Genomic DNA, 15,865 nt, shown 5'->3' with positions numbered 1-15,865 from the left:
TGGTAGAAGAAGCAAAAGTAATGAAGGAGCAGTAATGAAGGAATAAACACAGCAAACATTTCGTGGAAAGACGAATATTTGTGTTGGCCCCGTGACAGGATGAAAAAATATAGCGAGAAATGAAAACAGACTCACCACGTGAAAAGGTATGCATAATTATAGATAGAATCAAAATTTTTCGTTGTGTTTCCTCCTTTGTAATGGTATGCAAAATATTGGAATATATAAATCATCACATGAAATTTGCCTGTGCATGCTAAATAATTTATAAATAAATTTTCATGTGAAACTGTTGCAGTTTAAACCGCCAAATGATGCTGGCCATGATATCACGAACTAGCTGCGATAACTTTAAAGGGACGGTGAGGAGAACGCTATCAATTTTTTTTTTTTTTGTGGCCAAAATCCGATAGTTCGGCATTCTGGCTTTGTTGCGCTTGTCCGGCAGTGAAAGGTGCATTTATTGCTAAGAGATTTGCATTCGAAGTTGAAAACTTTTTCGCGCCGCTCTGATTCGAACTCGGGACTCTCTGATGACGAAATAGAAGACGCAAACTGGCGGAAACGCGGACATTGTGATTGCTGGCGGCCGGCCGGACGTTGAAAGCCTCTATCAGCCGTCGTCGCTTCGTTTACGTTTGCACCAACGCTACGATGGATCCCGTTCCCGATTCTGACAACGAAGTTCTCGCAAAGAACTGCGGCCTGCTTCAGCGACCTCAACCCCACACAGCGTGCGATACTTAAGGGTTGAGGCGGCGGGTCTGGCATGATAGTCCGAGAGCAAGGAGTCGGCAACGTTGCTGTCACCGCCAAGCCACCATCGCGACTGATGAGTAGAGACTAGTACGTGCGGGCATATTTAGATTCTGTTATAATAGTCCTCGTACGGCTGGTTATGCAGACCAGCGTCTTAATACGTTGACGAAGCAAACACGCCGAGCGGTGTGTTTGCTAACACAAAGGTGCGGGAACACTATTCACAGCTGTTTTCCTTGTCTCAGGTGCGCGCCGTAGCATGAACTTCGTCCGCGGTGCACTTAGAGACACATGGAGGTCCTCTGCTGCTCCACCCTTGTAAATCGAGGATCATCAAAAACGAAACCACTTGAACGCGCAAAGCGGATCGCCGCGTGGCACAACATACCGAAACTCGTGCTGACCGCCTGTTGCATTGCCAATAGGTGAGGCCACGGGTGAGGCGCGTTTCCGTAGTGAACGCAACGAACCATGGGAAAATCGTCTGCCAGCTACTTCCGGTTCCAAATATTCTTGCTCCAACGGCTTGTAGTTAACATTGCCTTTACTAGATAGCGCCACTGTTTTACGTTTTTATTTCATTTTATTTCAATTTCTGGGTCATTTTGCAGACGAAAATGAACGCTGCACTAATAATTTGTTTAAAAAACTCGAAAATATTATACTGTGGCAAGTTAGCGGTAGTGTCGACCATTTTAGAAGGACCGTTCACATGCACGTCAAGCAGATGGCGTTTAACGTTTTCAAAACGCTATACTGGTTTGGTTTGGTTTATGGGGTTTAACGCCCCAAAGCGACTAAGGCTATGAGAGACGCCGTAGTGGAGGGCTCCGGAAATTTCGACCACCTGGGGTTCTTTAACGTGCACTAAAACTCTCTGTGGGGATAAGTTGCTTGCGGCACGCTAACGTAATTTCCCTTAGGTCCGCTATCACGCTAACGCTATACTAAAACTCTCTATTGTATATTAACGCGATAGCGTTAAGGGCCCCGTGTCGCAGAAAAGCCGGTGTCGTCGTCGGCGGCGTTGGCCGTGAGCGAACAATCCCAGAAGCATTAATAAATAAAACCGAGTAGGAAATTGGCCGAGTTGGGGAATAGAACCAGGGCTTCTGGAGTGCAAGACGAGCACGCTAACCACTCCGCCACGCCAGCTCGATGGTTTGAAATGAGAAAAGGCGCGTCTAGTGAATAAGGCGTTGTCTTAGAAGGGTGTTTTAGAGACATGTACTGAGGTGTACACTAGTAATTAATTATGAGCATGGAAATTTCAGAAGTCGCCGTTAAGCGAGTAGCAAAGTACGTTTCCGCTACTTTTCTTCTTCGCTTGGCGCGCACGTAGCGCCATCAGGCGGCGCCCACTAAAAATTACAAGGAACTTTAGCGGCTAAAGTGGTGAAAGGCGAAAGCCTGAGTGTTGCATTCTGCTACGCGATTGTTCACTTGCATTCTGTTTGTGCATTAATCAACCGCCAATATGACGCTTAATCTTTGCCTTTAGGAGTGGAACGCGACAGCGTGTTGTAGCGCTGCCAGGGAGTCCACGGAACGCCACCACCCGTTCAGCGCGATGCGTTGCCCTTTGAACGCAACGATTTTTGAGGAAAGGAAATGGCACTGTAATTCTGTGTCATCTCGGTGGACACCTGAACCGCACCGTACAGGAAGGGAGGAAGTGGAGTGAAAGAAGAAAGAGAAAGAGGGGCCGTAATGAAGAAAATGAAAATTGTATTTGAGGAAAGGAAGTTGCGCAGTAACTGTCTACATATTTCGGTGGACACCAGCCGAAAATTGTTATTTGAGGAAAGGAAATGAAGCAGTAACTGTCTCACATATTTCGGTGGACACAGTCAAAATTCGCGCGCAGTGACGTCACGACCGTTTCGACCAATCTGAAACGCGGACAAATTTGCTAACACGTCTTGGTCACAACAGTATGAGGAAAGGCTTTCGCTTTAAAACCACTCCCTCCTCCTCATCCTTCTCCTCAGCCTCCTTCTTCTCCCCTCCTGCTCCTCCTCCTCCTCGCAAAGTACGCCACTGCCCCAACAGAGCGCGTGACGGCAGCGCCTCTACAGGAACACTAGCGCCTCCCGCTCGTCTCGTTCGGGCGCAGTGGGGCCGTGCGAGGACGCAGGAAACACGCGGTGAGGAGGCGAACAACGCAGCGAACATCCAAGGCGCGTTCACCACGAAGCTTGCAGCTTGCTGCGATTTGTCCAACGGGCAAGGCGTCGCGCCGAGCGGGCGATGGCGTTCCGTGGACTCCCTGGTAGCGCTGCAACATGCTGTAGCGTTCCACTCTTTAAGGCGAAGCTTAAGCGTCCTCCAAATGTTTGTTTTTTTTCCCGATGCACTACGAAGGTAACGAAAGGTTGAACTTGCACAGTTTAGCAAACGATACATGTATTTTCCTCCCAGCATGTAAAAGCTGCCAGTTGCGTCCCTCATAGCCTGAGCCGCTTTGGGACGTTAAACCCCAATAAACCAAACCAAAAGCTGCCAGTGGGCTATAGTAGACTATCCATACATGCAACTGTGCGCACAGCGCGCCTCAACACACACATCGCACTGCATACGCATAGAAAGCCCCCTACCATTTACATTATTTTGGTTGCACTTCATGCGAAAACACGCTACGAAGCAGAACAGAGTCGACGACGAGTTGGTCTTGCGATGATGCAAATACAATCAGCAGTATCAGCAAATACAATCAGCAGTAATAAATTAGTGTGAGAAGCGAATTAACACAGCGACTGTCGTGAAGCAAGCGAGCAGGGGAATAAATTTGTAACCGGAAGTAGTGGTAGCAGACGACTTTTCCATGAGCCTCTGCGCTGAATCTGGAAACGCACCTCGCCCACTACAGGTTTTCTTTGGCTTCCAACATTGAGGTTGTCTTTTTTCCATCTTCGTGCGATAAAAGCGCACTAGCGGTTTCGAAACAAAACTTTATACTTCATTAAACGCATAACTTTTATGCACGTTTGTCAGCCTCAGAGATTCGTGCTTAGAGAAAATTTGTTTTTCACAAACCTCTGAGGCTGACAAACGTGCATGAAAGTCTTCTCGCCTATTTCGTCATCACGCTTGTACTTGCGAGATTGCCCTGTGGCGGCGATACCTGCACTTAGTTTGCGCTCTTTCCTACCTTAGATGAGCTTTGTTTTCAGTAAGAGTGGTGTTTTTGTGATCAGGAGCTGGTATTCTATCCATCCAAACTCACTTGAATTTCTCATCAGTGTCCCTTTAAGGTCACATGAGGTATAAAAATTTCGATAAAATCGCTGCTTTGCCAGTTTAATTCACTCCAACCCCTATTCCAGCCTCCTCCAAGAGCTGTAATAACAACATATTAACAAACAGTTAATGCATCACATTTTCTGTATGTCTCACGTGATCTCAACGTTGTCTCACCTCATCTGCGATGTCAGATATAACTCCGCCTCTGCAAAAGGCATTCAACAAATTTTTACTGCAGGTTATTTTACAAACGGCGCCCTTTAATGTTCTAGGCATACATCAACTTTATTGATTAGAGTTGCAGGGCCCCTTTAATTCGTTCATTGTGAATGTCATTCAGTGCCTGCATGATTAAAACAAAGCAGTGTCCTCTGAGGCTGTGGTGGTGGATAGGAAAATGTAGGAAAAACTGGTGATCAATTGGTCCTGCGTCAAAGTAAAAGTTCTTTTGGTCTCAGTAAACTTGCACTTTTATGCTCCATAATACCCCTCGCTCTTCTGCAGGTAACGGCCGTAACGGCATGGTAAATAGGGCTAACCGAGGAGCGCGCGCGCTCACCTTCGCAGTTCGTGATGTTCTTCCAGTCGATCTTGATCCCAGCTCTGCTGCACTCCCGAGCGTAGGCGTTGAGAGAGTCGCAATAGCACTTGTCCGACGGAAGGCACTCGCACATGTCCAGCATGCATGATCTGCCGAAGAAAAAAAAAAAAGATGGATAAAGGAATAGAAAGCGGGTGATTCCTGTGCTTTATCGTATTTACTCGCGTCTTGAGCTTGCTCGCATAATGAACGCACCCCCTACTTGCATTGTCAAAAGGTACAATTTTATTTTCTCATGCGTTATTAACGCACCCCATTCTTTAGCGCACAGTCTACTGTTGACGATGATGAACGCTAGCAGGCGTCCTTTTTTTAATTTGGAAACAACTATGAACAGCCAAAGAGAATGCGAGGAATTTGAGAACCATAGAAATGACGCCTGGTCAGAAAGGGTTTCTGTCTTTGATCTGCCACACTAAGGATTCAAGCAACTTGTTGCGGCTAAGCTTTCTGCTTGATGGTGCGAGTTGTGCTCGAGTGAACTTTAGTTCTGCTTTCTGTGGACATCATCATGGGCCACTACGCGAGTTATACCTGCGGGTTTAAGATAAGAGTTCTTGGCTGATCTCCCAGAAACCATGCTGAAGAGTGCGTTTTGTTTTATTTAGAAGGTGAGCCGTACTGGATTAGGAATTTATTCCGCCACCATCAGCCTACTTTCTGCAGTTCGTATTGATCGTTTCTGGGGGGTGCATCTGGAATCTGGGGGGTGCAATGAATGCACCCCCCAGATTCTGAGCGATGTTTGGGGGGGAGTGCGTTCACTATACGAGAAAATACGGTACCCATTTACCGCACATTAACAGTGCGACACCAGATGGGATGCAGCCTCTCAAAAGTCTGATGTACTCTACACGAGTAAAAACAACCCAGGTAGCACCGAACATTAAAATAATGTTATAAAAATGTTACATAAGTTGCAGTAATGTTATGTGCTGCATTGGAACATTATACTGACGTTTAAGATTAAGATATAACATTGTAAGTTATCTAGAAAACATTAGTTTAACAGTGAAAGTAAACATTATTTTAATGGTGACTTTTAAGTTGCCGCAGTGGCTCAGTGGTTATGGTGCTCGGCTGTTAGCTGACCCGAAAGGCGCGGGTTCGATCCCGGCCGCAGCGGTCGAATTTCGATGGAGGTGAAATTCTAGAGGCCTGTGTACTGCGCAATGTCAGTGCATGTTAGAGAGCCCCAGGTGGTCGAAATTTCTGGAGCCCTTTACTACGGCGTCTCTCATAGCCTTAGTCGCTTTGGGACGTTGAACCCCATAAACCAACCAACCAACCCTTTACTATAGCGCCCCTCATAGCCTGAGTTGCTTAAACCGCCATAAACCATAATGCTGACTTTTATATGTTATTATAATGATAAAAACTAACAAATAATGCTTCATATTGCATCATAAACATTAGTTTAACATCTTAAATAAACAATGTTTTAATATAGTCTTCTAAACGTTAGTGTAATGTTATAATCATAACTATAATCATGACTATAATCATAACTATAATCATGACTTATAATCATAACTAGTTGAATGTTCCAATTATGCTTGACCGCGTTCTGTTAACCTTACTAAGCCCTCCTGCCACAATCCCAATTGGGATTAGCAGTATTTGTAAATAAATAAATAAATAAATAAATAAATAAATAAATAAATAAATAAATAAATAAAACAACACTGAAAATATATTTCAAGCACTGGTTCACAGAACTTTTCCCTCTGCTCTTACAGTAACGATGTTTTTCAACAATTAGTACTTTCAACTAGTAGTACAGATAGGCAAAACATAACTAATGACGTCCCTATCGTAGGTTTCAGTACGTGCCAAATTAGTTTCCAGAAAGAAATGTGTGTAAATTCACACGTTCCCTTACTGCACATATGCCCCGCGGTATCGCTGTTTCCAGAGAAGCACTCCCAGAAGCAGCGAAGAGTTGATTCGCTTGTTTATTCTTTTGATTTCTCTGGCTAAATCCACCTAGATTTTCCACTGGCTCCAGTTAGGAAGTGCAATATGCTGGCTATAGCTATTGTGCTCACATTTACTTCGAAGCCCTGTTTGATATAATGCAGCACAACTTTTGTAAGCATCTTAAACATCTTCCTCACATTTCTCTTCCTTAATTCGGTTGAAAACTGATGCTTTCGCTGAGCCTGCGAGGATACGAGATAATGTCCCTTCCCTGACGGAGCAGTTGAGATGTCCACCAAGAGTGAAACAGTTGATCTGTGTTTCCTTTCCTCATAACCAGTTTTTTCAGGTTCCTTGACATCGTCCAAGAAGCACGCTCCTGCATTTTCTCTTGAAGGAGAAAAAGGCTGACTAATGCAGGAGTCCCAACAACGATATCATATACTGGCCTCACAGAAAAGCAAACTAGAAAGCGCAAATAGAAAATGCTTGCTTCTTCACTATGGGTGGATCTATGGACAACTTTGGAGAGGGTAGTCCATTAGCAAATGCATTTATTGAATTATAGCTATAGTTAAACTTATAGTTAAAATTATGTTTTCTGTATAACTTATAAAGCCATAAGTTAATTATTAACATCAATGTAATGTTATGCAACACATCACATCACAATAACATTTTTATACCATTACTCTAATGCTCGGTGCTACCTAGCTGGGACCGTAGAAACCACCCGGTATAAGCACAGTGCTTTTAATTTAAAAAAATCGTAACATGCTGTAATTCGAACCCAGGTTAATCAGCGTTTGCGTGAAAATTCATTACGTATTGTTAAAGATGGGGCCATAATCCCACCGCTGGAACCAGTGTTGAAGACGGAGGGGTCCTGGAGATGACTAACTCGTTTAGCCCCACAGGTACCGGCTCCGAATGACGTTGTCGGACTGCGCTATCGAGGAAACTGTACAAAAGGGTTTATTCTACATATTTACAGATGAGAATGGAATCGAATGCTCCGATCACAAACAACGTCCCGTTATATACGGTTCGTATTCCCCAGATCCCTGACTGGGGAATTTAGTTTGAAGAATGTTGTCCAATCGGATGGTCAGTTGATGATGCTGGCGGTACCACCCACGGCAGGGCGGTGCTGATGCCCTCTCGCTCTCTCACAGCTCGGGGGATGAGAAGGGGAAGACAGTCATCAAACACAGATGCGTCACCTTGACCACTGCCGCAAGTTTTCTGTGCGTTGCCTCCGTGGGAAAGCAGAATCCCGCAGTCTCCTCGCAGGTGGTTGAACCTCCTCGAACTCCCCCGCCGGATGGCCGAAGCACGAGACCCCTTCGACACCGCGTCTTTCAATTAGCAGCCTCGCTCAGCGTGACCTTGCGTAGCATCATCCCGTCCGGTGACCCGAAGGCCGACTCGGCCAACGTATACCGCTGCTTCCGCCGTGCTTCCTGTTCATCTCTGCTTCCACCGTTGCTGCTGCTGTCGCAAGCTCTCGCCGCATTTATTTTTTATTTATTTATTATTCCTCAAAGGTCCCTTTCGGGACATTACATGAGGGGTGGGGATAACACGGCAAAAAAAAAATATTATATATTAATAAGAAAATGGACAAAAATTACATTGATGAATGGGCTTCCTCGATGGCATCTTTGCCTAACGACGACACTCGTCTGACAGTAATTTCTCCCAGGCCCGTGGGACACGGCGTCCTTCGATCGGTTCGGAGGTTCGGTGATTTGGAGTGCAACAGCCCCATCCGTCGTCGTCTATGCTTCTGGCGCCGGCGCCAGGCCTCTTCATATCCCTTGCTTTGCGATGAGTCACACCCGGCTCCCAGGACCACGTTGTCCACTCTTAACAGTATGCATTGCACCCGTGCAAGCAGTAGGAAAGCGGCAGTGTTCATACCGCGCACCCTGCGGGATGCGCGCCTGTTTTTGGCTTGCGGAGCGTATACGCTGACGAGGCGGAGCCTGTGACGACTGTGGGCCACGCGGTGCTGTGTCCGCGCCCGAACGAAATTAATTTCGTCCGCCGTGTGGATGGGCCTAAGCCGGACTCTTTTGGAGGACTGAACGAGTAGGTGCGTTTGCAGAGGTTAAAAAAAAATGCCAACGATTACGTTACTTCCTAATGCGAAAATTGAGCGCAGCTCATCAGCTGTTTCAGCTTTCCGATAGATTGAGGCAAAGAATTCGAGCAAGACATGCATGTACAATTACAGACAACTTGTTTTTCACACATATTTCTTCTTCAAGAAACACTCCACTAACAGTTCTTGATTGTCATGAAGGAAGCTTTGTGGTCGGAGAAATTGAGCAATGTAAGTTATCGGGAGGTCGCGGGACACAGCGCGTGGGCGCATAGGCCGCCGCGGTGCCTCAGCGGTTATGGTGCTCGGCTGCGCTGACCCGAAAGACGCGGCCGGGTTCGATCCCGGCCACAGCGGTCGAATTTCGATGGAGGCGAACCAAACCAAGCATAGGAACGTTGCGCGGCCAAGAGATAGCAGCGACTGACTGATGCCGCTGACGCTGATAGCGAGTCAAGTGAACGTGGCTCTGCGTTTCGGTTTGGGATTAACCACGATGACATGAGAATCGGTCGGCACTATTGGCTGGAGGGCCCCCAATGAGGGGCATCTGCCTCTTTGTTTTTGAGTTTTACGGGACTATAATTGCTTGTACTCATTTCCGGCTGGGTTATCGTCATAGGGCGAAATGATACGACGCACGAGTGTAAGTTTATGAGAACGTTCATGTTGCTGTCGGTAAAAGATCCAAGAAGCATTTTTGCTTTGAAATTAAAGCACGCCATACCGGACGGGGTACCGAGCGTTTTTGTAAACATTTCCGAAGAACGCAGAGTTTCATCTTTCGTCCTGCATTTGGTGCGCTCTATATTTACAACATCCTCCGCCAACTCGTTCGCAACTCACAGCTTGAACTGTCACTTCACCGTGCCGTACTTTCTTTTTTTTTGCGTTGGTTTACATGAATACCTTTGAATATGTGAAAAATTTAAAGCGGAGACAAAACAAGAGCAACAGACTACTAGTCTCCTTGGGAACGATTCAAAAATCGCGCGCACACACACACAACACACACACACACACACAAAAAAAAGCGAAGCGCTGCTTGGCGCGTAACTGAGACAAAGAGACAAAAACGAGACACGGAAAACAGCTAATGGAACTGGAAAGTGGCGCCTCGGTACGTCCGTAGCGACCTTCACGGTGAAATCGCCGGTAGTGACCGCCCGGCTTATAAGCTTGCTGGCGACATTTCGGTGGCCTCGCTTTTAGCGCGGCGCTTTGGTGCCCAGCGATGACGCCTAAAAGGAGCCACTTCCGCTGCTCTTAGCGACGCCTCGTGCGTGCAGGAAACCTCCGCAGGGCTACTTTCTGCCGGGTATCTCCGCCCTCTGAAGCATGATAATGCCAACTTTGTGAGTGCCGTGAGCCGTCAGACAGCGCCTTTTAGACTCGAGGCAGGAACAGAAAGGCAATTTCCACGTGATTTCTGTGCCGTGTTTTCTGCTGGCACGTTGCAGTGCCGCTCGCCTTTTGCGAGTGGCGCTTGCAACTCGTAGGAAAATAACTATATATGACATTCAGTATGAGTGACGACAGAGAAATTAGAGAACGGTGCGATTTTTTTTTGCGTCGCATAGTTTTTGTCTACTTGTCGCCATATTGAGCATAACTAGTCAGATGTTTTAGGGGAATCCCCCAAGGTGGAGTAGATTTGTAATAAGGGAGTAACTACTGACTGACAACCACCCAAGTGCAGCCATACGGCTACAAAGGAAAGCTATACAGCGTCCATAGAAACTTCGTAGTTAAAGAAAAATTCGTCGTTGTCCGGGGTTCGAACCCGCGGGACTACCTCTACACCGGAGCAGTCGCTCCACTAACTGAGCTAACCGGGACGGCTAGCATATGGCGAGAGCGAATTGATCAATAACTTGAACTGGGAAACAATGCTAGCCAGATGTCTTACACTCTAAGACGAAAGGGACTAAAAGGGGGCGAGAGGTTAGTCTCGTTGGGGACCAACTGATTTGCCACAATCATTAGTCCTTTTCGGGACCTACTGCAAATGGTCCAACTGTTGGTCCTCTAGGGAAGGGGTGCAACGGCGACCGCGAAGTAGAGGGAGCAAATTCTGCGGTTAGTCCTTTAGTTAGTCCTTTCCAGGCCAAAGACTAAGCATTTGGTCCGTGAAGTCTGCGCACGGCCCGCACGCGGTCGCAGTTGCTCCTTTCGCGCTGCTCACGAGGACTAGCGGCTGCTATTGCTCCTATGGGAATAATTTTGGCTAAGATTGTTGGGAAATCCCCCAAGGTGGAGTAGATTTCTAATAAGGGAGCAATTACTCATTAACTGTAAGAATAACAGTCCACCCCTAATTCCACCGGGTAACCAGAAGTATTCCGATGGGTACAAGTAGTAACTTCCCTACATATCCCCTATGGGGGTGTACGTACTTCCTTGTTTATCCGAAGGCACCCTCTCAATTTGTAAAGATAGTTTTTTGCACACGACGGGGAATTTTTGTCGTCTCTGTCATGAGTTGGAGTCATAAACGTTGCCTGTCCTACGCGACACACCAACGACACAAATAAAGAGACTGGATGGGATATTTAAGCTCCGCCTTCGTTAATGGGCTTAAAGCCCATATATGCGGAATTCGCAATTCTCGACTTTACATTCATAGGCCCCTGGGAGTCCTCATACCACTCCTTGCGCAGTGGTGCAGCGGTTAAGCGATGCGCCACTGCCCTGCGCCGGCAGGTGCTGCCACCGGTGGGGCTTGTGAGGCCCAGGTTTCTCTTCCCGAGTAACCTCTCGCGACCAACCATCATCATCATTTATTAACCCTTAACGGTCCCGTGGGGACATTGCATAAGGGGGGAAATCTGGCATTACAATCATTAATTTAATTGCCACCTGCCAAGGTGGTCAGTTTGCGCACAATCCGGTAAGTAGGTTGTGATGACGCCACAATGTCACGTGACCCGCCTAGGTTGCCGGGGCAGGCGTAGCTCTGGCTGAGAGGCTTCAAACGATCGCCAGAGCCGACGCCGGACAATTTTTTCCGACATGGGGGTACTAACGCTCTCACGTTAAAATTAAAAATGACTGCGCTTCTTTGCCCTGAATCGCCCATCCTCTCCCCCCCCCCCCCCCCCCCCCCCCCCCCCCGTCCCCACTGATAATTAAGACCACCATAATTTCAATTACTGCGGAAACCCCTGAGTACAAGCTTTGCCCCGGCTTGGTGTTCGGGTTCTCTGGGGTGAATACAAGGAAAATGGGCCTTTGACCCAACCACGAACATACCAAACATGCTAGTTATGAGGCTCTTTGGCCAAGTTGCCTTTACGCCATTGAAACCAAGCAATCATCGTCACCACGCAACTGTTTGTAGCTTAATATGTATTTGCGTAGGATAAACTGCTAACTTTAGAACAGAACGACAGTAAACGAAAAAGAAAGGCATATGTCGCGGCCATCTTTACGGTCATGCTCGTCACGGTGTATCACGCTTTGACGCATAAGCGTGCGCACCGGGGGGGGGGGGGGGGGGGGGGGTCTCCTAATTCCTAAGGGGGGCGCCAAGTGCCCCATACCTTTACTCTGTCGGATTCGTCCAATCATTGCTTAAAAAGAGCAGTACAGGTATTTTAACGGTACTGGCGGCCGAGGACCCGCGATGCTGCTTTCCAAGAACTGCCTACTTCACGGGTAACTTTGAGACAATATTTTCACGTTCTTTTTTGCAGCTAACAAAAGACAGATGCGTTGTATATGTGCTACGGTTTAGAGAGAATGGAAATGTTTTCGGAAGCGCGTTGTTGCTTGATGCCTCAGCGGCGCAGGGACTGCCTTCCTTTACCGATGTTACACATCAAAGTAAGAACTACTGCTCAATAAGAATTTGTTTGCTTTGGAATTCCATCACGTACATTGAAATAAGCGTTTCATAACCATTCCTCATCTTTGCGCTGCGTTTTGACCGTAGGGGCCTCCGTGGGAGGGAGTTGGGGGGGGGGGGGGGGGTGCCCTGCGGTGAAACTTTGCTGCCCCTAATGGAGAACCCTGCGCACGCCTATGCAAGTCTGACGTTATGACAAAGGGCTGGTTGGAGGTTCATGAGGCAGGGATAGCGGAGGAGGTTACGAGGGGGACCAGCTAACCTGGCTAAGGGGTGTGCAGTTTCGGTATACGCGCACAGAAAACACCGGACATTGACCTATTTTATTAAGCGACGTTTCTGCTTTGCGGTACGGACAGTGCAAGGCATCGTGAGCTCATGTGACACGGTCAGAGCTTTCATGAACATCTGATCACAATGGGCACTTTTGTGTCGTGGTACTACCAACGCACTAGAGTTGGCTTTTAACGATTCCGATTCCGAATTCAAAATGTCGTTCTTGTATTGTGATAGATCCGAAAGTGTTGAAGTAGCATGCTTTGAAGTAGCAGGTGTTGAAGCAGCAGCTTTTTCTTTGCTCGCGCAGGCTCTCAGCCATGCTTCTGCCTTCGTAATAATATTTCCTTCTGTGTTATTAGTCAGCAGAGCAATATTTCGTTTGGAGAGCCTTTAACAGCCAAAAGAAAATAAGGTGCCTTTCGTTTTGAGAAGTTTCCACTAACTCTTGGTTGAGTCGCAAAGGAAAGGAAGCTCGTTTAAAAAGTAGGAGGCTGGCGTTCTGCTCGGAGTCATCCAAGCGCACCCACTTTTCGTGCCTCACCTTGGATATTCGCATATTTCAGCATAGATACTTAGGTCATGCTACCGAATTAGGTGATGTTCATTGAAAGCGAACCATGCGCTGTCCTAAGATAAGTCCCCAGCATAAGGGTCCCTTTGTATACCTTAAACGGCATAATATTCGTGGGGAATTAATTTTCGCGCTTGAGCCGAGCTTAGGTGCTGTCTTGTGCTGCGGAAGTCTCCAGGTGTTCGAATTACTTCCGAATATGATATTTTTAGGAACAACAGCCATCATTGTGCTTTCTGTTTGTATACTGCCCAGTTCCTGCTAAGGTGGCTCCCGCGCGACTGTCGCGCCATGTAGTTTGAGCCACGTTGAATTGGCCGCGCCAGGATACTTGCAGAACTCAGGAAGAGGGCAGAACTACAAGTGCGGCCACGTCTGCTTCGCAAAATTTAGGGTTCGCGAAATATTCTTAAATTGCGACTTGCCCCTAATTTGCGAAATACCGAGCACGCGAAAAATAAGTCGCTAACAGTATACAGTTTCTGTAGTGACGCTGAACATAAATGCACCCAGGTTTTAACTTTTTCCTCGTCAAGTATGTGCTCCCGTAAAGATAGAATAAGTAGCGCGCACTTCATCTTGTCGAGTATTCCTGCTATTTTAAGTTTTCTTTATTTTCCTTTGTTAGGCGCATGCAGAGCATATTACAGCGTTGCGGAGAAGAGCCGCTTAGGTTTCCACAAGGCCTCACCTGAAGTATGGTGTTGGTTCCACGACTCTGTGGCATGTCTTGAATGGGTCCTGTTTGATGTGATTACACAGCTTTAGGTTTTGCTGGCGCAGGTTCCAGTCTTTAAGCCTACAATCCAAGGGATGACTGGCGCGCTTCGCTGGTCGAAAGCACTTTTTCCGCCGGCCAACCTAGACGAATGAAAAAGGAAAAAGACTACTTTAGTACCTTTTATTTCTTTTATTGCGAAAGCAATACTACGCTCATGAACGGCCTTTCGCGTAGCGGCGGCCGGTAGCCACGTTTGACCTTTAGAATGACCTCTGACGTCATATCAGGGTGAGAGATGGGCTACCAAGTCGAGTCGTCGCGCAGCGGCGGCCGGTAGCCACGCGTGACATTTAGAATGACCTCTGACGTCATACCATGCCTAGTGACGTCATAGCGTGACGTCATAAAAGGGTGAGAGATGGGCTAACAAGTCGAGTCGTCGCGCAGCGGCGGCCGGTAGCCACGCGTGACCTGTAGGCGCGGCGCACTGCGTTCCTTCTTTAGACGCGGCGGGCCGCGTTCCTTCCATAAAAGGCGCTGCGCTCGTTTTCGCAACCTAACAGGCTTAACCACAGCTAAGCCCCCGCCATTTTTTTTCTTTTGTACTTTAGCCCGCGGCGGTTACACGGCAGAAGGCAAACTTCCCAAGCCTTCGGCCAAAAGCTCCTGAGAAGACCGAGAGACAGAGAGAACCCCTTTAACGAAAAAGCAGAGAATTTAGCCTGCGTTTAGAAATCGCTGGCATGCTACTCTGCATGGGGGAGATAAAGACAGAAGAAAAGCGGTGCGGAAAAGGTAAAATGAAAGAAAAAAAAGGAGGAGAACATGAGATGCGGCCATTAAATGCGTACGAAGGTGCATCGGCGAGACATGATGTAACATATAAAATGATGAAGTACATAGTCCGACAAATGAGCCAACAAAGTTCACTGCATGAAGAATCCATGAGGGTAACATGCAAGGCGAAATTACAGCTTGTCAAGATGTACATTGTCATAACAAAAAGTTCAGTGCATGTCTCTATTGCCCAAGGCAGGCCAAGGGACCTAAAACACTGTCCATTGTTAGAGGCACTGGGGAGAGCTTCTCCATGAAATGTTCATGGTACGAACGCTCACTATCATATGCAGGACACTCAAGCAGGATATGTTCAACAGTTTCGATCGAACGGCAGTTGTCACAAAGCGGACTGTTCATTTGACCGAAACGGTATCGCAAGCCGTTTGTGAATGCAGCGTTCAGGCGAAGTCGGTGATAAAGTGTTTCCAGATGGCGAATAATTCTGGGTGGGAGTCTTGATCTGAGATGTGGGTCGAATGGGTAAAGAAATTGGTAGTGATGTGCCGGCAAGCTCCAGAACCGATACGTTTCTTCGGAAACAAATCTTTTAGCCATTTGGGACGCATCGGATTTCGCGAAGAAAGTCCGAATGTATCTCCGATGTTGGCAGCCTTTACGGGCCGCTTCATCTGCTTTCTCACTGGCCAGAATGCCACAGTGTGGTGGTATCCACTGAAATGTTATGCAGTGACCTGCAGCAATAGCCAGATGTTGTAGATACCCAATGTCAAGGGAAACGAGCTGATGATTGGTTTTCTTCAGCAGGTTGGACAGAATCTGCAGAGATGCTTTGGAGTCGGTAAAGATAACCGATCGGCGGGGGGTTCGGCGCAGGATATAGGAAACAGCTTCTTTAATGCCGTGAAGCTCAGCTGTCGTAAAGGATGTCTTCCGCTGCAACCGTTAAGAAAGGGCTTGTTGAGGGCAAATAAAGGCCACAGGAAGAAGTTTCTTGAGTAGCTGAACCGTCGGTAAAG

The 15,865-nt window shown here is 47.3% G+C and overlaps 1 protein-coding gene across 2 annotated transcripts in view; it reads right to left on the bottom strand.

Moving 5' to 3' along the window:
• cv-2 (crosveinless 2-secreting protein) overlaps positions 1 to 15,865 on the bottom strand; it is a 209,255-nt gene that overhangs the window by 6,052 nt on the left and 187,338 nt on the right. For both annotated transcript variants that reach the window (XM_089579141.1, XM_089579142.1), the window contains 2 exons: positions 14,019 to 14,188; positions 4,562 to 4,692 (listed from right to left, as the gene is read on the bottom strand). In XM_089579141.1, coding sequence (XP_089435267.1) covers positions 4,562 to 4,692; positions 14,019 to 14,188 — 301 coding nt within the window. The remainder of the gene's footprint in view (positions 1 to 4,561; positions 4,693 to 14,018; positions 14,189 to 15,865) is intronic.

The sequence above is a fragment of the Amblyomma mixtum genome, chromosome 3 (genome assembly GCF_055824585.1).
Source record: "Amblyomma mixtum isolate Tamu chromosome 3, ASM5582458v1, whole genome shotgun sequence".
NCBI classification, from domain to species: Eukaryota; Metazoa; Arthropoda; class Arachnida; order Ixodida; family Ixodidae; genus Amblyomma; species Amblyomma mixtum.
Note: the sequence above shows the minus strand (reverse complement) of the source record. Positions and strands in the feature narration are given on the sequence as shown.